The 26,880-nt window shown below is 47.4% G+C and overlaps 1 protein-coding gene across 1 annotated transcript in view; it reads left to right on the top strand.

Moving 5' to 3' along the window:
• THRB (thyroid hormone receptor beta) overlaps nucleotides 1-26,880 on the top strand; it is a 383,591-nt gene that overhangs the window by 278,279 nt on the left and 78,432 nt on the right. Inside the window, exon 4 of the mRNA XM_068971138.1 lies at nucleotides 24,816-25,070. Within this exon, the coding sequence (XP_068827239.1) occupies nucleotides 24,816-25,070 (255 nt within the window). The remainder of the gene's footprint in view (nucleotides 1-24,815; nucleotides 25,071-26,880) is intronic.

The raw sequence follows: 26,880 nt of genomic DNA, 5'->3' as shown, positions 1-26,880 counted from the left end.
CGAGTCACCTGTTTGAAGATACCAATGCCCACACTCTGCCTGAGAGAGTCCAGCCCACTGGGTCTAGAGTGGAGCCTCTGGCATCTTTGTGTTTTTTTTTAACTCCTCTAGTGATTCTAATGCACATCTAAGTGTTGAGAAAAGAACGGGTGTTCTCAAACTTGGTGGTGGGGTATCAGAATCATTGGAAATTTTGGTTATACAACAAGGCAAAACCAGCTCCATTCCTGCGGCTTAGGTAATGACAAGGACCTGGGCCTCTGGGTTCCTTACTGGCTCTTCAAGTGATTCTGATATACACAGAAGCTTAGCAACCACCCATCTAGCAGGGTGTGTTCTTTTTCCATATCAGATGTCTTTGGGGAAATGTTTTCTAACATTCATTCTAACATTTATAACATTCTGGCGTTTCCTCTGAGGACCTACAAAAGACGTCTAAAATATCACCATTAATCTAGGGTTCTAGGCTTCCCAGGTGGCTCAGTGGTAAAGAATCCTCCTGTCAATGCAGGAGACACGAGTTGAGTCCCTGGGTCCGGAAGATCCCCTGGAGAAGGAAGTGGCAACCCACTCCAGTATTCTGGCCTGGGAAATCCCACGGACAGAGGAGCCTGGTGGGCTATAGTCCGTGGGGTCACAAAAGAGTCAGACACGACTTAGCAACTAAATAGCAACGTAGGGTGAACAGGGACAAACTGAGACGTGATCAGCGGTGCTCTGCTCTTGTTGGTGACTCGTCATGCTCACCCAGGAACGACAGGCCCGCTGCGTCTGCAGCCACATCTGACCGATGCACTGCAGCATCTCATTCCCCTCAAAGGCCTGTCGGGTCAGGAGCCCCTCCAGATCACATGGTCATCAAGTCCTTCAGGAATGGACTTCAAGGGCAGTGTTTTTCATTTCAGGAATGGAGCAGCCACAAGGAAACTTTCTTCTCTGTCCTACAAATTCTTGCAAATGATCAGCTCAAGCACTGAGCTCCGAAGGCCACCCCACGCTTCTTTAGTGAGTAGCTTGAGTTGTTTGAAACTTTTAGTTATGGAGTTTCCCAACCCCCCCAAGAGTTTTTTCATAGACTTTTTGCAACCCCCTGGACTGTTCCTCAGAATCTGCCAGGTTCCTCTGTCCATGGAATTCTCCAGAAACCAGAATACAGGAGTGGGGTGCCTTTCCCTTCTCCAGGATGTATAGTAAATGACTACCATGTTAGGCCTCAAGAGAATGTGGCTGTGTGGGGGCAGTCCCCACGGCAGTATGGCTCTGGACTGCGCCTTGGACTCACTTGTTATTGTTGCTGTTTAGTCTTTAAGTCGTGTCCAACTCTTCTGTGACCCCATGGACTGTAGTCCGCCAGGCTACAAGGATTTCCCAGGCAAGAATAATGGAGTGGGTTGCCATTTCCTTCCTTTCTGCCAAGGCCCTCTTGTTAATCCTTAACCTTCTACCTTCCTTAAACCCTGTGCCTTTAAGCATTTTATCTGCCAGACTGCATTTTCCTCTGATCTCAACCCAGGGATTGAACCTGGGTCTCCTCCATTGGTAGATGGATTCTTTACCACTCAGCCATTAGGGAGCCCTAAGGAGCTTTTAAAACTCCTGATGATCTTTCTAGTAGTCAAGTATGGATATGAGAGTTGGACTATAAAGAAAGCTGAGTGCCGAAGAGCTGATGTTTTTGAACTGTGGTGTTGGAGAAAACTCTTGAGAGTCCCTTGGACTGCAAGGAGATCCAACCAGTCTATCCTAAAGGAGATCAATCCTGAGTATTCATTGGAAGGATTGATGCTGAAGCTGAAACTCTAATACTTTGGCCACTAGATGTGAACTGACTCATTTGAAAAGACCCTGATGCTGGGAAAGATTGAAGGTGGGAGAAGGGGATGACAAAGGATGAGATGGTTGGATGGCATCACCGACTCGATGGACATGAGTTTGAGTAAACTCTGGGAGTTGGTGAAGGATAGGGAGGCCTGGCGTGCTGCAGTCCATGGGGTCACAAAAAGTTGGACACAACTGGGCAACTGAGCTGACAGCCTGATGCTGAAAATGCTGAACTTTTCTCACAAAAGGTGATGAGGATGGCAGATGGAGGTAAATCCTCTAACACAGGGTGAGGGCCCTTGGGCTCAGCTGAGACTAGTCATCCTCAGGCTATACCTGGCCCAGGTAGGCTCTAGACATTAGAGACAGTCAGTTTAATGGTGAGAAGTGGCCCATAGAATTACTGCACCACAGTGGGACAAAACAGACGTAAATGAATGTTTGTAGGTTTTTAAATGCAGGTGAGCTTACATTTTCCCAGCTTTGCTTGGCTCAGTCCCATAATTCCTGCCTTCTCTTTAGGATCCCATTCAAATTCCACTTCCTGTTTAGGATTTCCTGAAGGAACTTTCTGTGCCAAGTGACAGCCAAGAAATACTTTGTTAGTCTTTATTATTTTATGGAAAGATATATTGAATGGAGGAGTCACCTAAACATAACATATGAAGCAAACAATTCATGCAAAAGGAAGTAGATAATTTTTAATACAATCTCTTCCTTTCTGCAATCCCTGATAAAAATAAGCATCTAAAAACACTGGTTGGCAGTATCAGTATTTCATTTTCGATGGGCAGGGGTTCCTATGCCAGCAAGACAAAGGGTCTGTACCGCTCGCATGTCCCTGGACAGCTGCACTCCCAGGAGGTGGGACAGAGCAGGACATAATCACACAGAGGGGCAGAAAATGGAAGGAGACACACATCCCAGTGCAGCAGCTGCTGCTGCTAAGTCGCTTCAGTCGTGTCCGACTCTGTGCGACCCCATAGACGGCAGCCCACCAGGCTCCCCCGCCCCTGGGATTCTCCAGGCAAGAACACTGGAGTGGGGTGCCATTGCCTTCTCCCATCCACCTGCTGCTGCCAGTGAGTCTAACAATGCACTGGTTTCCCATTGTTAGATTGCATTCTGTCTGTGCAGTGTCAAACCATGGTTCCCACCTTTCTGCCAAGACTCCCTTGTTAATCCTTAACCTTCTACCTCCCTTGAACTCTGTGCTTTAAAGCATTTTTATGCACCAAATTGCATTTTCTTTTTGGAGGGTGGGAGGGCAGGGAGGCAGCGAATGGGATAGTAGTTCCCTGACCAGGGATTGAACCCACAGCCACTACATTGGGAACACGAAGTCTTAACCACTGAGCCCCCAGAGAAGTCCCGAACTGCACGTTCTAAGTAACAGAATCCATTGCCTATTTTTAGTCGCTGAAAACATATATAATCCGATAATCTTGATGAGCAGGATGAAATGACCAATATTTCCATACAACATATAGAAAAAAATTTATTTTTCCAAAACCAGATGACTTAAGGGTTTTCATGAAAGTGGCATTAGCGTCCTCATATTATTCTATAGTTTCCCTTGGGCCTTATTCAAACTTTTTAAATTGCTCTTAGTTTACCCAATACTACTTTTATGAACCTCAGGTTAAGGGCCATTCAGAATGATAAAATTCTGAATGCTCTGTACTCCAATTTTCTCAACTCTAAGTAGGAATTATGCCTCTGTATTATTCAACTAAATAGAACTGTAAATGAAGCCATCAGAATACCAATTACTGCTGGCACCACCTTTAATCAAAAAAGTCTTTCAGCTTTATTATAAAATCATTCTTCAAAGATTACAGCTATACAAATGAATATAAAATAGCCTATCATACTCAGTAATGCACAATGAAAATATTCATGAGAATTTCAATCATTCGATGCTGCGCTCCAAATTAGATCAAGAAATCATTGGCATAAATCAGAACATTCATAAATTCTTTGAGTTTTTTTTCCAACAAAAAAATTCTAATTAAATTTAACCTTAGAGCATCTAAGAGATTAGATTCTAGGCATATAAATGTAACTAAGAAATAATCCGTACCTTTGAAGGGTTCACAGTATCAAGAGATAACTGTCTGAACACCTGTGCCAATACACATTTGTCAGCATCAAAAAAGGCTTACAGAGGTTTAGATTCAGAAGGAAGCTAGAGACCATCTGATGTAACACCCTGAAACTACAGGTGCAGAAAGTAAGCCCCTGAACCTAACCGGATGGGCTTCTGCCCAGGCAGCAAGGTACCGCTCAGATGCTTTGGTGGTTCCCACACGCGATTCTTCACAACTCTCTTTAAGCTTCCATTGACTTGTTGCATTTGTCAAGAACTGAATGATATCATAGGCCAGAAAGCTATTTACAATCCTAAAAGGCCCATTAGTAAAACAGGGCTCTCAACTGTAGCCAGGCGAACCGTAAAATCTCAGTGACTTCATACAAGAGAATTTCATACCTGACTCGTGTTAAATCCGGGGCCTTCCCAGGTGGTGCTAGTGGTAAAGAATGGGCCTGTCAATGCCAGCGATCCCTGGGTCAGGAGGATCCCCTGGAGGAGGGCCTGGCAGCCCACTCCAGTATTCTTGCCTGGAGAAGCCCATGGACAGAGGAGCCTGGTGGGCTACAGTTCATGGGGTCACAAAGAGTAGGACATGACTGAAGCGACTTAGCGTGCACGCATGTTTAATCTAACACCATGTGATCTTGGCTGGTAGGTGATGTTGGTGTGGTCCTCTGGGGGACCCAGACGCCTTTCCTCCAGCCATGCTGACCTCTAGGACGTCAGAATTTTCTCTTTTCAACTGGAGAAGGGAGAAAAGAAAGTGGAAAGATACATGGAGTTGTTTTAAACGCCCAGCTGGGTGGCCAGTGTGTTCATTCATCCCATTGCCTAGAAAGCAGCCGCACGGAAGTGCAGTTCAGCTGTTCACCCAGGAAGCAGGGAGGCGCAAATTCAGATACACATCTGTGTCGCAAAGGGCTGTGCACATGCGTGGAAATATTCTGGAAGTCAGAGAGGTCAGCAAGGACTTGGTCTTTATATGGAAGTCATCTTTTTCTTCAGCAATGTGTTAGAGTCCTCTGCACTTAGCCTAGTAGCGTCAGCCTCTCCAGACAGGGCTAGGGTGGTCTGTTTTGCCCACCTGTTCTAGTTACTTCTGGAGGCGGCATAGTATAGTGAAGAGAACATTGGAGTCATATGTCCTTGGGTCCAAATCCCCAGTTTGCCACTTATTGAAAGTGAAAGTCACTCAGTCATGTCTGACTCTTTACAACCCCATGGACTATATAGTCCATGGAATTCTCCAGGCCAGAATACTGGAGTGGGGAGCCTTTCCCTTCTCCAGGGGATCTTCTCAACCCAGGGATCGAACCCAGGTCACCGGCATTGCAGGTGGATTCTTTACCAGCGAAGTCACCAGGGAAGCCCATTGCTGCTTATTACCTGTGAATTTGAGCAAGCTGCTTAAGCTCTTGGAGTCTTGCTTTCCTTATTGTCAAATAGGGGCGGAAAGAATCTAGATAAATCAGCCAGCGTTTATGGAGGTGGTGCTCTGTGACAGGTTCTGTGGTCCATAGCGAAACAGCAGAGATCTAAAAAATAAAAACAAGGGAAGGCACGCAGCGACATGCAGACAGCCACCGTCCTGGCGGCCACTCGGCACGCACGTTGTCTGGCCTCCCTCACCACGCTCCACTGCACGCTCTACAGATTTGATATGACTTTTTGTTTCCTTCTGTCCCTACTCATCTAAGCCAGGAAAACAGGTTTGTCCCTAGAAATTCCAGAATGAACAAGTCAGTGACTAACGATGCATCTGAGAGATGAAAAGGTCCCGTGGAGGATGTTTTCCTGTGGTTTGGAACTGAACTGATGAGGTGACGGTTCTAGGAGGCATGTTGAAGTTGCAAGGGCTTAAAACAGAATGATTTGAGCTACCAAGTCCTTGTTCAACTGCAACAAGAGTAAACAAACCCAGGAAAGCAGCAAGCCCTCCTCAAGGCTAGCAGTCTTTGCTTCACAAGGCATCCTTTACAAACCAGAGAAGGAGCGTCTTAGAGGCGGTGAGTGGGTCCCTCCTACTTGCTAACAGATCAGGAAGAGCATCAGAGACCCCCAGGTGCCCAAGGGCCGGGGCGGGGCGGGGGGGGGGGGTTGTGGCTCTTTGCTGAGACACGCCCGCCCCGGGGGACACTTGCTTCTGGTCCTGCCCGATCTCCTCTCTCTGGCTCCTGTCTTATCGCTGTCAATGATTTCTACAAAGGACAGAGGAGCTCTCTGTTGTTTGCTGGAAAACCTGCCTGATTTTTTACTCCCTCGCTTCGTTCTTTTCATGAATCTCTGTTTTGTTCCTCTTTGTTTGCTTTCATGTTTTTCTTTTAAATGCAGAAGAGGCTCAAAGGGGGGAAGAGGGCAGGTGAACAATGGAGACACTGTCTCCAGACCAGAAACGTCTATACCATTAACTCCAATTAGCTCTGCACCCCCCATTCCTAATGCCCCAAACCACATGGACACTGCTGACCCCATACAAGGCAGTGGGGACATTGAAGGCACCTCTGGTTGTGGCCCTGGGGATCCATTGTGGCTCTTCAGCTGTGACATTGGGCACGTGGCCTTCCCTTTCTTAATACTCAGTTTCCTCATCTGTGAAATGGGCATGACTATTATTTATCTCAATACCAAGGTAAAGGTTGAAACAAACAGCGTGAAAGGTTGAAAAGGTTGAAGGAAACAGTCTCAGCATCAAGACTGGAGCACCGGAAGCACAAGCGCTAAACAATAAATGCCATCATCGGGACGTCCCTGGTGGTCCAGGGGCTAAGACTCCGAGCTCCCAACGCAGGAGGCCCGAGTCCCACCCCTGGCCAGGGGATTGGATCCCACATGCCACAGCTAAGAGTCCGAATGCCACGATTAAAGAACCCGGATGTACAAGATCAGAGGCCCCGTGTGCTGCAGCTGAGACCCAGTTCAGCCACGTAAATAAACAGATATTATTAAAATAGACGCCATCAGCACCACCATCCCCCTCGTATCTCCAGGCCGAATGCAACGCCCCGCCAGGAAAGCTGAAGGGGACCAATGCAGTGACCTGGTCACTTGCTCAAGCACATTTGCTGAATCCCATAACCAAATGCCATCCAGCTTTCCCCGACAAAGCATTTCACAGTCCAGAAAGTAGAGTCATGGGTGTGACTCAGAAATGGGTCTTCCAGCCCTACTTTCCAGGCCTGGTCCTTGAGAGCTGCGCATTTGCTTGAGTTTTTTAATCTTTCTCTTTCTTTCCTTCTCTCTTTCTTTGGCTGCACCAGGTGTTAGCTGTAGCACACGGGGTCTCCGGTCTTTGTTGCAGCATGCCAACTCTTCCCAGTGCCATGTGGGGTCTTAGTTCCTGGACCGGGGTTGGAACCTGGGCCCGCTGTGTTGGGAGCGCTGAGGCTTAGCTACCCATTCATTTTAAATATCCCTTCAGGACGGCTGTGAAAGAAGACATCACTGAAAATCTATTACTAAAGCTTCTAGAACGCTTTTGCCACTGACTGCCCCCATAACAGGCTTCCCAGGTAGCACTACTGGTAGAGTCCGCCTGCCAGTGCAGGAGACGTAAGAGGCTCAGATTCAACCCCTGGGTCAGGAAGGTCCCCTGGAGGAGGGCATGGGAGTGCACTCCAGTGTTCTGGCCTTGAGAATCCCACGGACAGAGGAGCCTAGCGGGCTACAGTCCGTGGGATTTTAAAGAGCTGGACACGACTGAAGCTTTTTAGCATGCATGCATGCGTCCCTCCATAACACACCCAACTCTACCGTTCCCTCTTCTCCAGACAAGGGTTTCTTACCCAGTTCCGTCTCTTGGAAGAACTCTTAGGAGGCTGCTTCATCGGGGTGAGGGCTCCCTGCCTTCACCCAGCTTCACCCTAGATGGTCTTGCTGCTGCCTGTGTCACGTGGGAGGCTGCAGGCAGAACCTGGTGTCAGAAGTCAGCACACTCGTGGAAGGTCAGGCTTGGCTGTGCTTGTGACTGTCCAAATGACCCTGATCGTGCGACCTCCCTGCTGGCCCAGTGGTTAGCACTCCATGCTTCCAATTCAGGGGCACAGGTTCAATCCTTGGTCATGGAACTAGGATCCCACATGCCCTGGTAGGGCAAAAAAACAAAACAAAATCTCTGATCCTGACCAACCTAGGCCACCTTCTCAGACTCCCATTTCCCTTTCTGTGTATGAGGTGTTTGAACTAGTGTGAGCCCAAAGGACCCTTTACCCACCACTCTTCCTTGAATTTTACTATTCAGAGCCCATAGCTGAGAACCAGTTGAGCTAATTTGCCTCTGAAATTCGGCATGGAATAGTGCTACCCACCAACCTACCGTATATAGCCCCTTGATGATGGTCAGAGGGACAAAGAATCCAGAGAGTAGAGTGGAGTGACGAGGGAAGCCGCCCTCACAGAGGTTTGCCCGGGGAGAAGCGCTTCTGTCTGGCACCATCACATGCTTTGCAGACAGAAGGGCAAAACTTTCCATTTCTGAGCCTCAAAATGAGAAGAAATGACTCTGAGACTCCTTCCCACTGCTAATTATTTTACTCAGGCTGTGTCTGCTTTGCTGGCTTTAAATAAAAACCCACACAGCCTGCTATCCAAATATAGACTCATGGCGTCTAGAGAAGAGACAGCGAGGGACTTATGGTAGCAAAGGCCCCTCAAATAACCAACAAATGGGCCTTAATCCTATCAAACCCACAAGTCAACATTAGAAATAAAGAAAAAGCAAATGAGTTTTGTTTGGGGCACAGGAAGGTTTTTAATAGGGTTTCTTCTCTTGATGAAAAGCAATTGTGATCAATACCAAGAACAAATAATTGCTTGTAATAAAAAGTACTCGGGGAATTCCCTGGCGGTCCAGTGGTTGGGACGTCACACCTGCTTTCACTGCCAGGGTCTTGCATTTGAACCCTGGTTGGAGAACTAAGATCCCACAAGCTGTGTGGCACAGCCAAAAAAAAAAAAAATGAGTATTCATGGTTATATCCCAGTGGAACCACATCACAGATTTGTTTATGACTTTAAAAGGTGAGCAGTGCTTTGTAAATTTCGTCATCTCACCCATCTACTAAAAATAAGTGCCTGCGTTATTAAGACCTCCTGGCTAACATTTCCCAGATTGGAGCTGAATTTACACTAAATCCATGAGTCACTCAAAATACAGCTGTTCCTGCTTGTGCTGGCTCCATCAGTCATTCATACCTTAGTGCGATTAATCCGGTCGGACCCTTCCCCCGGGAGTCGCTCACACTGCCTGGGGGAGCAGATGGAAGGAGGTATGGAGGAGGAACTCCAGGGCCCTGCTCGGGCCAGAGGAAGAGCATTTTGAACCAGAGGCCGTGAGAGCCTCCTCACCTGACAGATTAGCAGGCAGGTCCTTCGATCTCGGCACCAGTGACTCGAGGGTGCGGATGGTCCTTTGCTGTGGAGGGCTAACCTGGGCACTGTAAAATGTTCAGCAGCATCCCTGGCCTGTCTCCAAACATTACCAGCTGTCTCCAGGGAGACAAAATCCCGGGGGCAGCCCGCCAGCCTAAGGGCAGCCCTGTAGGTGCTCATGGCCCCTTCAGTCTGTGTCTGTGTGTGAGTCAGTGTCCGGATCCACTCAGTGACTCTCACGTGGAGGTACCTGCAGAACCGGATGTTTCCACCCGAGCATCTTCCTCACTGGGGCGGTTTCTTCCTCGCCCGCTTTCCTCATCATTCCAGGCAGATGGGCCCCTAGAGTTGCGGCAGTTGTAGGCAAGGCAGCCCCGGGAAGTGAGCTGCCCTCTGGCTTGGGGGAGCAAGTCTGGTCATTTTTGATACCTTCCACTTCACTTGCCGTCTTGTCTCAAGTAAATCCACGAGAATACTCGGGGGAGCACGCCCTCTGGTCGGAGAGCACGCTAGCTCTGCCATCTTGGTGACTCAGCTTCTGCGCAGAAGCTGTCAGTGGTGGATGTGTGCCCGACACACGGGGTGATTCCCAACAGCACAATGGTGCTGCTTCTTTCGGTTACTATTCGGTCAGACGATATCTCAGGCCAGACTTTCAGAGAGCCAGAAATGTTCGCATCTCAAATATTTATTATTCCATGGCCAAAATCAGACAAGTGTGTTCATTTGGACATCATGTCCTTTCTACATTTCTCAAGAAATACCCTCTTGAATTCCATTTTTTAAACATTTTTGTTGGAGAACCGTTGCTTTACCATGTTGGGTTAGTTTGTACTGTACAGCAGAGGGAATCAGCCATACGAATATGTACATCCCCTCTTCTTTTGGATTCCCTTCCCATTTAGGTCCCCACAGAGCATCGAGTAGAGGCCCCTTGCTGCACGGCCGGTCCTCACTAGTTGTGTGTCTTATAGATAGTATCTATGGTATACCTGTGTCCATCCCTATAAGGAGAGAGTTGGCTTCCTGAAGCCAGGTTTCCTGAGCAAATAGATGAACCTCCCTCAAAGCACTGTTTCTGCTAAGAGATGGGCCACAGTCATTCCCTAGGATTTTTCCATTTGTCATCAGCCCAAACTTGGCCCATCAGAGGAAGATTCCAGGCACAGCACTGCCCTTGAACTAGTTGTGTGACTGGGCAAATGTTTTTCCTCTCTACGCTACCATTTTGTCACCTGCAGAAAGTAGCCTCGGTCGTAGGGGAGATGAGAGGAGCTCCCCATTTACCATCTGTGACTTTCGACAGTATCTTTAGTTCTCAGGGCCAAAGTCTCCTCACCTACGAAATGGAGTGAATGACAGCCATCTTGTTCAAGGCATTGTTCTAATGAGCAATACGAAATGCTCTAATGAGCATCTGGCAAAACACTAGATGCACCAGGCCTGGCACGCAAGAGACCTTTTATGAGGGTCACCGCTCAATATCGTAAACTCCAAAGCGGTCATCCTGCTGCCAGTTCTAAACTATTAGGCGCCTTTGAGATGGTGGCTAGGACAAACGTCAGTGCTTCTTAACCTCGCTTGGTTGCTTTTGTCTTCCGCATTTTCTGGCCGCCCAGTATGAGCATAAACGTCTGCCCTTTGAAAGCTCACTGGCAGCCAGTGTGGGAGATAGAAGCAGTCCCTGCACAGCTGTCTCGTGTTTGGTAGGTTTACTGGAAGATGATAGTTTTAATTAGAGAAACTGCTAATTTTGAGGCATCGCCTGGAAATGTCAGAATTTGAAACAGTGTTTGACATCGAGCAACACGTCCTTGTTGTATACCACAATATGAATGTTTTCAATTTAGATCATGGGCTGAAAAATCAGAAGACCCACCCCAGCACTTCCCTCGTCTGGGTGACGTTGAGCAGGGTCGTGACCTCTCTGCGCTTTAGTTTCTTTATTTCAAACCTATAATTCGGTATTTCAGTCCACAGAATTCCGTTCTCCAACCTGAGGTGGTCGCCTACGTCATTTGGTGGTGGTTTCCCGCAACAGGCAGAGGTGTGGCGGGGTCAGCTAGACCTCTCTGGGTTTCATTCCTGACTCTGTTACTTATTCAATGTGACCTTGAGCTTGTTGCTAAACCGCTCTGTGCTCCAGTTCCCTCATCTGAAAACTGAGGGTAATATTTCTGCCTCATAGAATTATTGTGAAGATTAAATTTTACACTTAATCGCAGAATGGGTGCTTGGCATCTAGTAAGCCTACATTCAATGTTACCTATTGCTTTTATTATCTTCTTGGCTGTCTCTAGAGAGGAAGTCCTACAAAAGATGAAATTATAATCAGAAATCTTTGTGTTTGGATTTTTCCACCTCATGAACCAAACTGACCAACTCACCATTTAGGAAACAGAGACATTAAAGGCTTGTCCCTTTACTTTCCCTGACCTTCGGTTGCTGTTCAGTTGCTCAGTTGTGCCCAACTCTTTGCCACCCCACGGACTGCGGCACACCAGGCCCCTCTGTCCTCCACTCTCTCCCAGAGTTTGCTCAAATTCATGTCCATTGAGTTGGTCATGCTATCTAACCATCTTATTCTCTGCTGCACCCTTCTCCTCCCATCCCCAACCCCTCCCAGCATCAGGGTCTTTTCCAATGAGTCATCTCTTCACATCAGGTGGCCAAAGTATTGGAGCTTCAGCATCAGCCCTTCCAATGAACACTCAGGACTGATTTCCTTTAGGATGGACTGGTTTGATCTCCTTGCAGTTCAAGGAACTCTCAAGAGTCTTCTCCAGCACCACAGTTCAAAAGTATCAATTCTTTGGTGCCCAGTCTTACACACACACACACACGCACGCACGCACACACTCACGCACACACACACACACACGCTTCCCTGGTAGCTGAGTGGTAGAGAATCTACCTGCCAGTACAACAGATGCGGGAGACACAGATTCAATCCCTGGGTCAGGAAGATCCCCTGGAGAATGTAATGACAACCCACTCCAGTATTCTTGCCTGGAAGATTCCGTGGACAGAGGAGCCTGGTGGGCTACAGTCCACGGGGTTTCAAAGAGTCAGACACGGCTGAGCATATAAACAGCAGTGCGTGTGTGCGTGTGTGTGCACCTGTGTGTATTCCTTGACCTGCAATTCATCAAGTACTACTTTCCTCTCTGATTCCCAGATAGGAAAATCATCCCTCTCTGTAGTAAATATTAAATCCTACCCAGGTTTAAACGGGGTGACTACACGTCTAACCAATCCTATCTGCTCTCCATGGAGACCATGCCCTCAAGCAGACTGTCTTAAACCTCAGTGTGCGCGAGAATCACACGCGGATCTGGTTAAAATGCAGATTCTGCTTCTTCAGTTCTGAGGCCAGCATCCCATGTTTCTAACAAGCTCTGGGTGAGGCTGATACTGTGAGTCCTCAGACCAGATGAGAGTAACAAGGGCTTAGATGTATGTTTACAAGCCATCTGTGGACGGAGGAGGCGGGGGACAGCCTAGCCCTGGCGAGGGGCACACAGGTTGGAGACCGGCAGACCTGCAGGGACGGATGGTCAGGCACCACCCCAGCCCCAGCTTTGCCAGCTCTGTTTCGGGTTTTGTTTGGCTCCCGGCTCTTAGCAGCAGTACACCGTAGCTTTCCTCGTGGTGGGCATACTCTTAGTTCTAGTCCTGGATTCCGTCCGCCCATCAGGGCTTTAACCCGGCCCCCTGCATAGGCAGTGTAGAGTCTTAGCCCCGGGACCACCAGGGGGCCCCCTCGCCAGCTCTGTTTTGAGTAATTATAGGGAAACGCCAGAAGGTATGAAAAAGACGGTAGAAATCACACCGCCTCTTGATTTTCCTGAACTCTTGAAACACTGTAGAGCAGGCTGAACCAACTTATCATCCAGAAGACAGGCAGGTCGAAAACAGTTTAATTCTCCCTCAATGTCTGCCGTTGGACCAGAGCTGAGAGCGGCTGATGCTAAGCCAGATTCTCCAGAGGAGACATTAGAGGCCACGCAAGGCAATGTGGTTTTGATGTGGTTAGTGGTGTCCCCAGGGCCTGGAAACACCCCCAAGTGCCCGCCTTCTCCGCTTCCCTGAGGAAGCTTGCCTGCCGTCATAACGGAGGGTAAGGAAGATGTGGGGGACTTCCCAGCCCACTATTCCTGAACAAAAGGGAAAACCCAGCTTCTCCAGACTGAAACGTCTCCTCCGTCAATGAAGCGACCGTCCACACTGACCTTGATCCTTCTTACTTATGTGCACAGAGGAATATCTGGAAAATGGTTGTGAGATTCTATGAACACCCAGAGGAGGGGACCTCTGTCGGCCTGTATGACTGTGTTCCATCCATACCCAGGTATATTTCTGTCCAGCTTGTTCATCTCTGAGTGTAATTCGTTAATAGAATGTATACGTTTTGCTGCCGTGTGATGGCTCCTTTGAAGTGTGATATATAAAGTTGTTCAGATTTACCCGAGTCATATTTTGTCTTTTTACTTGGTAAATCTCAAAATTTCTTCTTTACCCACAAATCATGCCCCCGTCCTAGTTTCCAAAGTTAGAAAAGGTGCGCACGTGTTTCCCTCCTTTTGAAAGACGTATTTCAAGTTTGGGAACCAAAAAACGAGGCCGGAGTTACAAATGACCTAATGTTTTTTTCAAAACGGTGGGTTCAGACTGGCAACAAGGATAAACGTTATGATCTGAACTTTCACACAGGAGAAGCTTAATCCTGACAACAAACGCCTGTTTCCTTTTCTGTGCTTTTGTGGCTCTTTAATGGGAATGTTTCTGCCACAGCTGTAGCCTCTTTCATATCCTAAATGGAATCTCTGTGGGCTTTAAAATAATTACCTCAACGTCAGGAGTCATCTGACCTGAGGATTCTCTGATTAAATCCAGTATGAATTATGGAAAGCCAGTGACCCTTCCCAGGGAAAGATTCCATTGTGTTCTCTGGAAAGCCCTTTTCCAGCCTTTGGGGCCTGTGGTCTGTGCTCTAATAATCGGCTTGCCCCCGAGTGAGTCATTCTTAGACGCAGTTCGTGATCCTGCTCACTGCCTCGTTTCCATGCAGCGACTCTCCAAGTGGAGTTTCCACCAGGCTCTTTGAACACACGTTATTTTGTTGTTTGGTCTAACTTTGTTTCAGGCTAAAACTTTAAAAGACATGAATGTGCATTTCGTTTAAATGTTCTAAATACACGCTTGCAAAAAACGTTAATGGTTTTAACTTACCAGGAGGTGAGCACTGGAGTTCTGTTTCAGAATAATTATTGCGATTTCCACAGCTACGCTGATTGTTTTCCATGGAGATAGTGACTTCCTAATGGAATAGCCAGGAAAAGTGGAGAAGTGAGACCAGCCAGATAAGGAAAAGGTTTGTTTCTCTCTTAGCAGTTTCCAGCTCTCGCTCCCTTAATGGACTGAGAACCGCTGCCAGAGAAACGAGAGAAAAACCTGAGATAGCAAACCTGAATTCACCTGCACCCACGGGCAGAGAGGCTGGGCTCAGCAAGAGGGAAAATTAATAGGCGGGTGCTCGGGAAAAGAAGGCCAAAACCACAGCGATGGAAGGCAGCGTATCTGAACACGGAGGCTGATTTTGCAAGACTTGGCCCACAGGACGACATTTCTGAGGACACGTTTCAGATAACTGGAGGATGGCAGAGCAGGGTCCTTCGGCAATCTTGTTTATAAAGTTTCCAGGAGTAAGCCCTAATGGGAAAGTTTGAGCACAATTTCCCCCATCTCAATATTTCATTCATTCATTCATTCATTCTGTATGTATATCAATTCAATCTAATAAAAGGTTTTCTCTCTAAATTTTCAAAGAAAATGTTACTATTTGTTTCTCACACTGTGAGAGGCAGATGCTAGGGCCCTCCCAGTGCCCAGTTTCTTTGGAGACCTCTGCTCAGATCTTGAAATAACCATAGATACATGTTGTTGTTCAGTTGCTCAGTCATGTCCAACTCTTTGTGACCCCATGGACTGCAGCACGCCAGGCCTCCCTGTTCATTACCAACTTCTGGGGCTTGCTCAAACTCATGTCCATCGAGTCGGTGATGCCATCCAACCATCTCATCCTCTGTCGCCCCCTTCTCCTGTCTTCAATCTTTCCCAGCATCAGAGTCTTTTCCAATGAGTCACTCTTCACATCAGGTGGCCAAAAGATTGGAGTTTCAGCTTCAGCATCAGTCCTTCCAATGAATATTCAGGGCTGATCTCCTTTAGGATGGACTGGTTGGATCTCCTTGCAGTCCAAGGGACTCTCAAGAGTCTTCTCCAGCACCCAAGTTCAAAGGCATCAATTCTTTGGCGCTCAGCCTTTTTTATTGTCCAGTTCTCAGAAACCATAGCTTTGTCTATACACATAGCACAGACACACTGCACTTGGAAAGAGAAGGAAGTAAAGGAAGAAAAGTTCAGGGGAAAGAGCGTGGGGACCACAGGAAAGGATCCTGAGCTGCGCCAAGGGAAACCAAAACAAGGGCAAAGGGAAGAAAGATGTGCTTACTGGTCCCAGTTCCCACTGGGCTGTGCAGGGGAAATGGGGGACCGGGGGAGGGGGAAGAGCTGCCCTGCAGTGCAGTGGACCAGGCCCCACGCTGCATGCTGGGCGTGCAGCTGAACAAGCCACGGTCCCAAAGGTTAAGGAACTCACAAATGTAAATGTTGAATGAATAATTACAGCACATTGTGAAAGTGAAAGTGTTAGCCATTCAGTCCTGTTTGACCACTGGTGACCCCATGGACTGTAGCCCGCCAGGCTCCTCTGTCCATGGGATTCTCCAGGCAAGAATACTGAAGTGGGTTGCCATGCCTCCTCCAGGGGATCTTCCCCACCCAGGGATCGAACCCAGATCTCTTGAATTGCAGGCAGATTGTTTACCATCTGAGCCACCAGGGAAGCCCAAGAGCAGGTTGTAGCCCATTCTAAATAGAAACATAGGAGTCAGTTGACTTAACCCCCCCACACCCTTATTTCTACATCGGTTAGAATGACAGAAACAACACCTACTTCTTGATTATTATTGTATGATGTAAATGAGATAATGTGTGGGAAACACTTAGGATGCTGCCTGGTGCATAGTAGCTGCTCAGTTAATCGTAATTTATATTTGTGGTGCCCAGTCTGGCATAGAGTAAGTGCTCAGTATATTTTTAGTGTTACTGAACTTAGGTCTGGCTGCTCACAGCTCAAAAACCAACATTTGAGAGGCAAGTGTTGGTAGAATCAAAAACATTGCTTTTAATCAGAAAGCCAGAAATCTGGGGAGAAGGTGGATTCATGTCCCAAAACCAACTCCAAAGATCCTTCTTGGCCGTGAAAGTGTTTTTAAAGAGAAAAGGGGAAGTAATCTCAGTCACTGAGATGAGGAGTCAGGCTGGTAGCCATCCCCAGCTGTGTGCAGGCTGGTAGATCCACCTAGACAGAAGCCTCCCCTCCCCGGGCACCAGGAGACAAGCCTGCACCCCCATCCCAGCTGCTACCAGGCCGGGGCTGGGGGCTGTGCCAGGCCAAGGGGCCCGAGAGGATGGCCCAGAGATGCCCCAGCCACACGATGGCACCTTCGTGGAGCTCTGCCATTCACATCATCTGGGCGGCAAACTGGGCTGCACACCTCTGGCTTGGGCAGGAAAAAGGGAGCTCACCCAGCCAGGGACTGGGGGGAACAGTCACCCGGCTGCCCTTTCTGTCTTCTCTGAGCACAGAGCTCCCCTCAGCCTGCACCCCACATCTCTCCCTAGCAGGGTTACCCTTGCTACTGATGCTGAGCCGGCTAGCCAGCTTGTCTCACACAGAACACACTATTGCTCTGTAGGTCGAAAGTCTTGGATAGACGAGAGTCTATGTTCTGTTCAGCTTCAGGGATAATTTGACCTGTCTAGGTTACATTCAGTTACTTCCAAATAATACTTATTGAGGTCCTGTCATGTTAAGACTGCGCTTAGAGCTGTGGGATGTGAGAGATGGACAAGTTGATCAGAGGCCAGTAAAGAAGGAAAACCTGGGGATACCACTGACTCACGAGGAGGCTGTGCTAAGTCCTTGCCTTACAGAAGAGACAGAGCAAGTAAGACAGATATTCCAGGGACAAATCCAATCTTCCCAGAGTCACACAGCTGATAAGTGGAAGAGGTAGAATTTGAACTTTTTTTTTTCGTGTTTATTTTTGTTCATTTTTGGCTGTGCTGGGTCCTCGCTGCCTCGTGGGCTTTCTCTAGCTGCCGTTAGCAGGGGCTGCTCTCTAGCTGCCGTCCACGGGCCGCTCACTGCACTGGCTTCACTTGTTGCCGAGCACAGGCTGCAGGGCGCTCACACTTCCGCAGCTGTGGGTTCTGGGCTCTAGGGCACAGGTTCAGTAGCTGTGGCACTCAGGCTTTGTTGCCCCATGGTGTGTGGGATCTTCCCGGACCAGGGATTGAATCAGTGTCCCCTGCATTGGCAAGCAAATTCTTAACTGCTGACCCCCCAAGGGAAGCCTCAGAATTTGAACCTTGACTAGCTGAGCCCATAGTCTTATCCACTAACCTATCCCTGCCTCTAAGAAGCAGAACAGTGTTCATTTTCACCAGCAGTTTGGGGAAGATAATACTATTGGTGATAGAAAATCTGCATTGAATTGCTTTTAATAGAAATGAATCCACCTTGTGACCAACCAATGGCTTCTGGATTAGAAAACAGGCAGAGTCTGTGCTTAGGAAGCAGTTTTCTCTTTGCAAGTATCAGACTGTTGGGGAACAAGGTATATTAATTGTTATAACTGAATTGTGCTAGGCAATGTAAATGTAACCAAAAAAAAGAAAATCATACATGTAAGTAAATGATTATATCATGAGGTAAACGTAGCATGCAGGGCAAGGGAGGTCCATTTTGGAACTGTGGAAGTCTAAGGGTGGATGAATTGGTTCAGGAAAGTTTAAACAGTAAGCTAGGTCTTGAAAGTTGAATAGGGGTCAAAGCTGTGTCTTCACCATTGTGTTGTTTGACTTACCAAGCAAGCTAAGCAAGCTGGGTATGATGACAGGCCAGCCTTCACAGGAATGCCTGCTTCATCAAAATGTCTCTCCCATCCGCCTTGCACAACCATCAGGAATCCGACTTTAGACACTCATTCCCGGGCTGTGGACTTACACTCCTCAACCATCCTCTCTAAATCACAGCTTCGGCTGAGAGGGGTGACTCATCCCAGATTCTAAGCCGTTAACATAGTGGTACGAAGTCCTTTGGGCTTCCCAGGTGGCGCTAGTGGTAAAGAACCCACCTGCCAAACCCACCTGCCAGTGCAGGAGACATGAGAGATGAGGGTTCAATCCCTGGGTCAGGAAGATCCCCTGGAGGAGGGCATGGCAGCCCACTCCAGTATTCTGGCCTGGAGAATCCCATGGACAGAGGAGCCTGGCGGGCTACAGTCCATAGGGTAGCAAAGAGTTAGACACGACTGAAGCAGCTACGCATGCCTGTGAAGTCATTTGTCAAACTTATTTTTCCTGGAGATGTTTTTGAAAATCTTGTTTAGAGAAGACTTGCGCTGGAGGATGGGGCAAGGAAAAGAGATCGTTGAGCATCTGAATGAAGAGCTAACACTTACTGAGTGTGTAAAGTGTGCCACGCACTGGTCCAAGACCTTTTTATGTACTAACGTATTTAACCATGACAGCGTTAGAATGTTCCCATCGTACAGACAAGGAAACTGAAGTGCAGAGCAGAGACGTGACTTGCCCAAGGTCACTAAGAGCTCTGTGAGTAGGTGACCTGCCCGCAGTGGGGACCGAGGACCCAGAGGACGCAGGAGGAGGGAGAGAGATGGCGAAAAGGCAGCCAGAAGTGGGGGGCCATCAAAAGCAGCCTCACCTGCACACATGTTCTGTTGAGGACAAGGTGGTGATGGCAGGTGTGTCGATGGCGGTCATGATGTTGAGGATAAAGGTGAGGTACCTGTGTCCACCGAACATAGTACAAGTAACATGAAAAGTGAGAATGAAAGTGTTAGTCACTCAGTCATGTCAGACTCCTTGCAACCCCAGGGCTCCTCTGTCCATGGGATTCTCCAGGCAATAATACTGGAGTCAGTTGCTATTTCCTACTCCAAGGGATCTTCCCGACCCAAGGATTGAACCTGGGTCTCCTGCACTGCAGGCAGATTCTTTACTGTCTGAGCCACTGGATGCTCAAAAGAAACATATTATTTTATTAATAGTATTGTTCCCTTTCGAGAGAAGGCAATACATGTGGTCAGGTACAAGACATACATTAGGTGGCTACACGCTGTGCTCACCTGAAGAGCACTTAGTTGCTAAATACATCCACGTACATTATTTCATTTGAGTCTTAGAAAAATCCCATGAGCAACATTATGTTGCCCTTTTGCAAATGGCGAAACTGACGCTTAGAGTCAGGAAGCGATCTTCCCAAGAGTAAGACCCTTCAGGCCTCTCAGAAGACTTGGGACTCCAGTCTTCCAACCTCATCCAGTCTCCCTCCACCAAGGTGGACACCGGTCCAGCCCTTTTGGTTTCTCATGTCAGTTATCTTCTTGGAGAAATGCAATTCAATAGGTTCTTCAAAGGGGGAAATCTAACCTTCCTATAAAAGGGAGAGGGAGGTGGATCCTGGCGGTTTTCTTGGGAAAACAGGAGGTGGTTGTATAAGGACTGGGAAAGGGCACCCCGGCCATAGGAAAGAGTCTCTGCAAAGATTCTGTGTTGGGAATGAGCTTCCCAGGTTTGATGTCCACGTGTCCAGAGGACAGAGAGCTGGAGGCGGAGGCACAGGATCCAGGCTCAGCGGACAGGCTGATAAACACCGCAGAGCCTGCGAGCTGCAGCAAGACCTGAGCACATCATTCCAGTACTGATGGGAGGTCACCGGAAGATTCTCAGCAGCAGGGAAATCTACTCTGATATACATTTTTCAGAGGTCACTCTGGCTGCTGCGTGGACCATGGACTGTAGATGGCAGAGAGTGAAAGGTGGGAGACGAATTGTGAACATCAACAAGTGACTGGGAGGACTGAACAAGACAGTAAACACAGTGTGTAAAGCGCTTTCAAGGTCATCATCAAATGCTGGCTATTAATAGGTCAATGGCGACTCATCAAACTAAGGCAACCAATGAGACCGTATCAGTTAACAGAGCAAAAGATATGAAGCAGCCGATGGAGTGCTTCTCTGGGTTCTAGTTTCCCCGTCAATCAGGAGGCAGAATGGTGTGTGCTTCTGGGATGTTCAGGAAGGTAAATCAGAGTGGCTAGTTCTATACCTGGTCCATAGTCAACGCTCAGCCAAACATGAGTCTCCTATGTGACTCCACAAATAGAAGTCAGTGGATGTGTACATAGTTGAGAATTCCATAAGGCTAAAACTTAGGGTTGGAATAAAAAATGTGAGCAGAAATCAGAGACCTCAGTGGCCTCATGCTTTACAGTGATAATTCTACACACTTGCTGGGTGTGCAAAGCATATTATATATACATCCCCTGAATACAGGATACGGTTGGGGGTCTCAGGGCCTTGTGTTGATGGCCTTTTAATGCAAACTCAACACTCATGATTGGTGCCATGAAACCCCAGCCTGCTCAGCAGCCCCTTGCTGAGCACTCTGGCATAATTCTGTTTCCCTTGCCTTGGCACTTTTCTGTGATATCAGCTTGCTTTTGTGTCCTGAAATACTTGCATATTTTCATGTAATTCTTTTTTTTTGGATGGACACATTTATTTTCTATTATCTTTAATGAAATTTCCAGAGATAGGATGCAGGTAGTTCTGTGGGATTTATGTTTTTTTCTTTTGGGGAAAGAACCCGTTAAGGTCAGTTCTAGGTCATTTGAGCCCTTAGAATTACGGCCATCTAACACAAATGCAATCATTCAAGTCTAAATGCCCTGAGACACGCAGGCCAAGGTGTGTCTAGTTATTTTCGTAGCAGTTCACATGCCCCCTCTAGTTTTTTTTCTCTGATTCTACTTATTTATCGATTTGCCTCATAACTGCCCTATTAAATTAATTATCTTGATGCCTAGAGTGTGAAAGATTAAAAGCCCGATGTTAACTGAGATCCATTTAGGAGCTCATACTTTGGGAACTATAAGATATTATCATTGCCAGAGTCTCCCTTTTAAAAATGTATTTCCACTACTGCGCACGTCTGTATCCCAGGTAATCCTCAGAAGGACAGGTTCTTGAGGGAATGTGTATTTGCATCCATTCCTGCAATCTACAAGACAACAGCCAGGGAACATCTGACTTTTAATGCTTCGAGCAGTAGATCCCAAAACAATTGATGAGTATTTTAAAACAAGTTTAGTCCAAGGCGTGTAAAACATTCGAATCTGAGAAGGAAACTGTACCTTTATCTGAAATCTGCCAATAATTTGTTTTCTGACCTTAGATTTTCTTAACCCTGTGGATCTCAAACTCTGCTGGGTATCAGAACCTTCTGCAGAACTTGGTAAATATCCAAATTCCCAGGCCCCATCCTATCTCAGTGAGCCTGGTCTCATTGGTTTGAGTTTAGGGGGAACCAAAGGATATGAGTTGGCACAGAAATAGCAGGAACCCTCATTGCTAAGCAAACATGGAGTACCACAGGGCACAACGCCCACAGTCAGCTGAAGTGAAGGGGCCTGGAATGGTGTCTCATCCCTCCTTGGGAATGGAATAGGAATTATATTTGCCCTTTTCATCTTGGGAACGAAAATCCCACATGCTGCCTGGCACAGCCAAAAAAATTCTGGGCTTCCCTGGTGGCGCAGTGGTAAAGAACCTGCCTGCCAGTGCAGGAGGCGTGAGAGACACAGATTAGATTCCTGGGTCAGGAAGATTTCCTGCAGGAAAGAATGGCAACCCTCTCCAGTATCCTTGCCTGGAGAATCCCAAGGACAAAGGAGCCTGGCGGACTACAGTCCATGGGGTCGCAAAGAGTCGGACACAACTGAGTGGCTAACACTTTCTGTTCATCTTGGGAAGGTAACCGAGATCCCTCCTTAAATAAATCCTTCTTGAGCTTTTCTGAAGGACCTCTAGTCCCAGCAGTGCCCCAGCCAAAAAACCTGCCAGCTGAGCAACGGAATATCACTATCATGAGTGTAACTGCAGACCGGAATTACGAGCTTGGACATGGCTCCAGTGAATGGAACACTTTTCCCAGACCACCTCGGCTTCTTTTCATAGGAAAATGGAAGGCAATCTTATTCCTTGTCTCAGCCTCCAAGTAACATCTCTTGCTTGTAAGAAATCCCCACTCTTGCTGGCCCAGGGGATGTGCTGAGCAAGCTTTAATGGGCCATGCTATAAAGAAGAACGTCCCCTTGGTGAGATCTCTTCCAGAGTCTCTCATCCACGCGTGTTGACTAGCTCCCTTCACTGGGGAGCACTCTCTACCTATTAGGCTGTATTTCTTAATTTCTGTGTGGTCAAGGGAATTAATACCACATTTTAAGAATTTCTGCAGAAAAATCAAATGTTGGAGGCTCTATAAAAACACTGTGACAACTTTAACATTACTTACAAAGGAACATTGCACAATGTAATTTACTGAGGATTTAGAGTCCATGATGATTGAATAGACATCATAGAAATACACATGGGTGAGAACGTGTCTCACATCAGTCGAAACAATGAAACTCCTTTTGCAGAGTTAATCCTCGCATTCAGTGACTTTATATTCAGCTCATGAAAATGTCACACCCTCATGGATACTAGGTCCTTGAAAGAATTCTGCAGAGCTATGTTTCATCTGAAATGCCATACAATCTCCCAAGATCCTAATCTTTTGTTTTCTTTTCATGGGAAGTGAGAATAAGTGCCCATAACTGCACCAGTAGCTGGCAGGGTGGGGTCCTGACCTTTAGGATTCACCATGCATTGAATAATGCCACCTAAACTAAGGAGAAAGACCCCCGGGCTATTTCACACCCCTCATACAATGCCAAGCACAGATCTGAGCACAGAGTGAATTTTCAGGGCTCTTCTCTGAATAAGATCAAACGTTACATCCCAAGCATTGTATGATTTTTTTCTCAAGGGGATCATTTCTTACTGGCCAAGTGAGGGTATTTCAAGCTGCAGGATTTCCACTTACTGTGACAGAGAAATTGAGTGTTGGCTATTACTGCCTTGCTGCGATTTTGTTCGCAGTCTTCTCCTATACTAGAAATGAAGTGGACGGGAGTGAGGACTTCCACGAGGTAGTCCCAAGACCAGGAATGGTAAACGCAGCTTCCAAAGGGGGCTGGGAGCAGATGACGCCTTTAGACAAACCACCCTAACCAACGTCTCTGAAGACATCTAGCAGCTTGACAGAGGGGGCTGGTGAAAACCGAAAGCAGGTTTAACGCTTGCATTCGACAGTTTAAAATTTATCTTAAATGTCTGAAACGCAGCTTTCAATTCCCAGTACTGCGCATAGATCAGGGCGGGCCTTGTCCGATATGGTATCTACAGTCCTTGGGTCATTTCAGCATAAAAGAAAATTCACCTGTCAGTTAATCTTTCCATCACTGTCTCCAATCACTTAAAAGTAGAACTCTATTTGTGTTTTTTTCCTATTTTGACAGACAGAATTTCTGGAAGTATGGGTGACCAGATGGGTTATGCTTTTTAACGTGAATGCATCTACAAATCATCTATATTAGCTTACTCTTTTCACTCTTTTCCTTGCATCCGTGTTCAGAAAAGATGTTCAAGGAGGTAAAATTTGCCCCCAGAGAAAGCTGGTGTGAGAACGTTTTCATTGTCTTATCCACTCTCTAGAGGGCAGACCTTCAAGCCCCTTGAGATTGAGTAGAGGAAAGAGCATGTCACAGCGTTAACTGCCTGTATCTCGGCGCAAGAGAGCGGGGCTTTTCGTTCTGTCCTAAGAGCTCTTAATTTGCCCCGCAACTAAAGCACAGTCTGCTGACCTCCTCTCATCTCATCTCGCCTGTTCGGGAGGACGTGGAAACCACTGACACAGTGTCCCTTGGAAGACCCAGCCCCTTATGCCAGCCTGTCGGGAGTGGAAGGTGCCAAGGAGCCCGAGTTGTCACTGTCATGTAGCCACGTGGCACAGCCCTCTCAGGGAACAGGGTGCCCCTCAGGTCAGCCGGTGATGACACCCAAGTCAAACAAGGCTGCATCCCGGACGTTGTACGTCCCGAGGATCTGAAAAGTGTCCACGGCCAGCCCTGACCCTCGAGACCTCACATGGTCATCTAAGCAGTATCATAAACTGGTGCCCACTTGCTCCCGAGCCATTGCCATCGGGAGCGGGGCTGGCGAGAGGGTGGCCCTCCCGTGCAGGAGCCGATGTCTTCCTAGGCGCTAAAAATCGGGGGAAACGCGCTGACTCCTCTGACTCCTCCGCAGGCAGGGGCTCCGAGCCCGAGGCCGCTCCCCGGGCGTCTTATCGCCGCCGCCGTGGGGTGGAAGGGTCCGGGAGCGCGGCCAGCCCCCACGAGCCCGGGAAGCGCTTGCCTTCCGGACCTCTTCCTCTCGGCCCCGTCTTGACAGTGCCAACAGCCCCGTCATGTCGTGTTTTTCAACCCTCCAGAAAATGGCCTTCCAGCCTGGGACAAGCCGAAGCCTTGTCCAGACGGCGAGCCGGAGTGGAAGCTCGTGGGAATGTCTGAAGCCTGCCTGCATCGGAAGAGCCACCCGGAGCGGCGCGGGCCCCTGAAACATGAGCAGTCGCCCCTCATCCAGGCCTCCTGGACGAGCTCCTTATTCCATCTGGACCACGACGACGTGAGCGATCAGAGCGCGCCCAGCGCCCAGACCTTCCAGACGGAGGAGAAGAAGTGCAAAGGTAACCAGCTGTTTGTGAGAGCCGGGTTGCCGCAAGGAAAAGGACTCTCTGTGTGACTGTGTGCGGGGTCCCCCTTGAGCCCAGGTATGCTGTCCGCGTTGCTGCCCGGCAGCTCTCTTCCAAGCGCCTTTGCCCCCAGACCTTGTGTGGAGCGTAAAAGCAGTGGGTTTCTGAGAGCAGTTGATTTCTGCTTCCTGTTGGGTCCACTTGGGGGAGAAGACATTTTTCTTTCTCTAATGAGCAGGAGGGTTGTTAGTTTTGGCTTCGGTTCTGTTTTTGAAGCTGAGTAGAAACAGACACTGCTAGCATTACATAACTACTTGCTTTGAAGTGTGTGTGCGTGTGTGTGTGTGCATGACTTTTCCCAGTTGTGCCAGTAGCTAATAGGATCTCCAAATCTACCTTTAACCTAAATAGACAATGCATGTTCAAAAGAGAGGTTTGAAGTTGTTTTCTTTGACTCATTAAGTCCTGTGTCATCAACCTGAAAGGCGAGATTATGGTGTTAGGGGGTTGTCACCTCATAAAAAATGTTAAACGGGCCTAAGTTTCTGATTGCATTAGATTTAACTGGTCTTGACCTCGGGTCGCCTCCGCCCTGACAGATGTCTTTTGTGTTGATCGCTTTATGGTCTTAGGGCTTCCCAAAATCTTTGCTTCTTAAATCAGTTAGTGTCTTTAAATGTCCAAGTTCATGTTGACCCTCCACCCTTTCTCAAGTTAACATTTTTTAAAAATAAAGTCCTTTTCCATTTTCTTTGAGGACTTTGATTCATGATCAAGTTTTTATGGGAATGTATGTTGATTTACAATATTGTGTTAGCGTGATAAACTTTCAAGTGGTGTGTTTGAAAATCTGCCAACCACATATCAAAATATATTAATGAAAGTTTGTAAAGAGACCTATGTATGAGCCATATAGGACCTTTGCAAACTGTTCTAAATTGAGCATAAGCACGTGATTCTGACATCCTTCTCAAAAAACTGCTGGTCCTTTAACTTTTTTGAAAACTTGAAAAGCTGCTTGGAAGCACCAGTTGACCTGGGAAGCTGGGTGTGCAGATTGCCTCAGATGAAAACAGGATTATCTAAACAAATAATAAAATAGTGGTATAAGCTCTCATTTGAATGCAGTCAAAACCATCCATGTTCTCTTGGAGAGGATCTGTGTTTGAACTGTCTAGGAGACTGAGAAATTGAAAGGGATATTTAGAAAAAGAGCAAAGTAAGTTTTTCCAAAGGAGTCAGGATATAGAACAGGTGTGTGTGTGTGTGTGTGTGTGTGTGTGTGTGTGTGTGTGTGCACATTTGTTTGAAATACAATTGAGAGTTAATCTTAAAATCCATAACCACATCGTAGCTTCAAATTTTAGGAGCTGGCATCAGAAACACATCAGGCCTTGGTTTACAGGGCACTGCAGTGTCCTCATGACCTAAGGACCCACAAACTAAATTTGATTTATTCCTGATTGGTACCCGTATTCGTTCATTCATTCATGGATCCGTCTCTGTCATTTGTGAGAAAACTTGGCCTTGCATATCTAGAGTTTTTGACAACTGTACACTTTCCGGTTTATTGGTAAACCTTGAAAGCAAAAGGAAAGCGTTTCTATTTGGTTTCCAAGACCCTACTGCTTGTAAATACAGAGATTAAGGTCGCAGATTTTTGAGTCTACCATATTTGGGCTAGAATCTCACCCTTTCCACTATCCACCCTTGAGCAAAGCTATGTGATTGCTGACAGAATTGAATTAGATAATGTATCACTATTGAAGCTCTTAGCACAACACCCCTCATCGTGGTCTCTGAA

This window comes from Capricornis sumatraensis, chromosome 4 (genome assembly GCF_032405125.1).
Source record: "Capricornis sumatraensis isolate serow.1 chromosome 4, serow.2, whole genome shotgun sequence".
NCBI classification, from domain to species: domain Eukaryota; kingdom Metazoa; phylum Chordata; class Mammalia; order Artiodactyla; family Bovidae; genus Capricornis; species Capricornis sumatraensis.
Note: the sequence above shows the minus strand (reverse complement) of the source record. Positions and strands in the feature narration are given on the sequence as shown.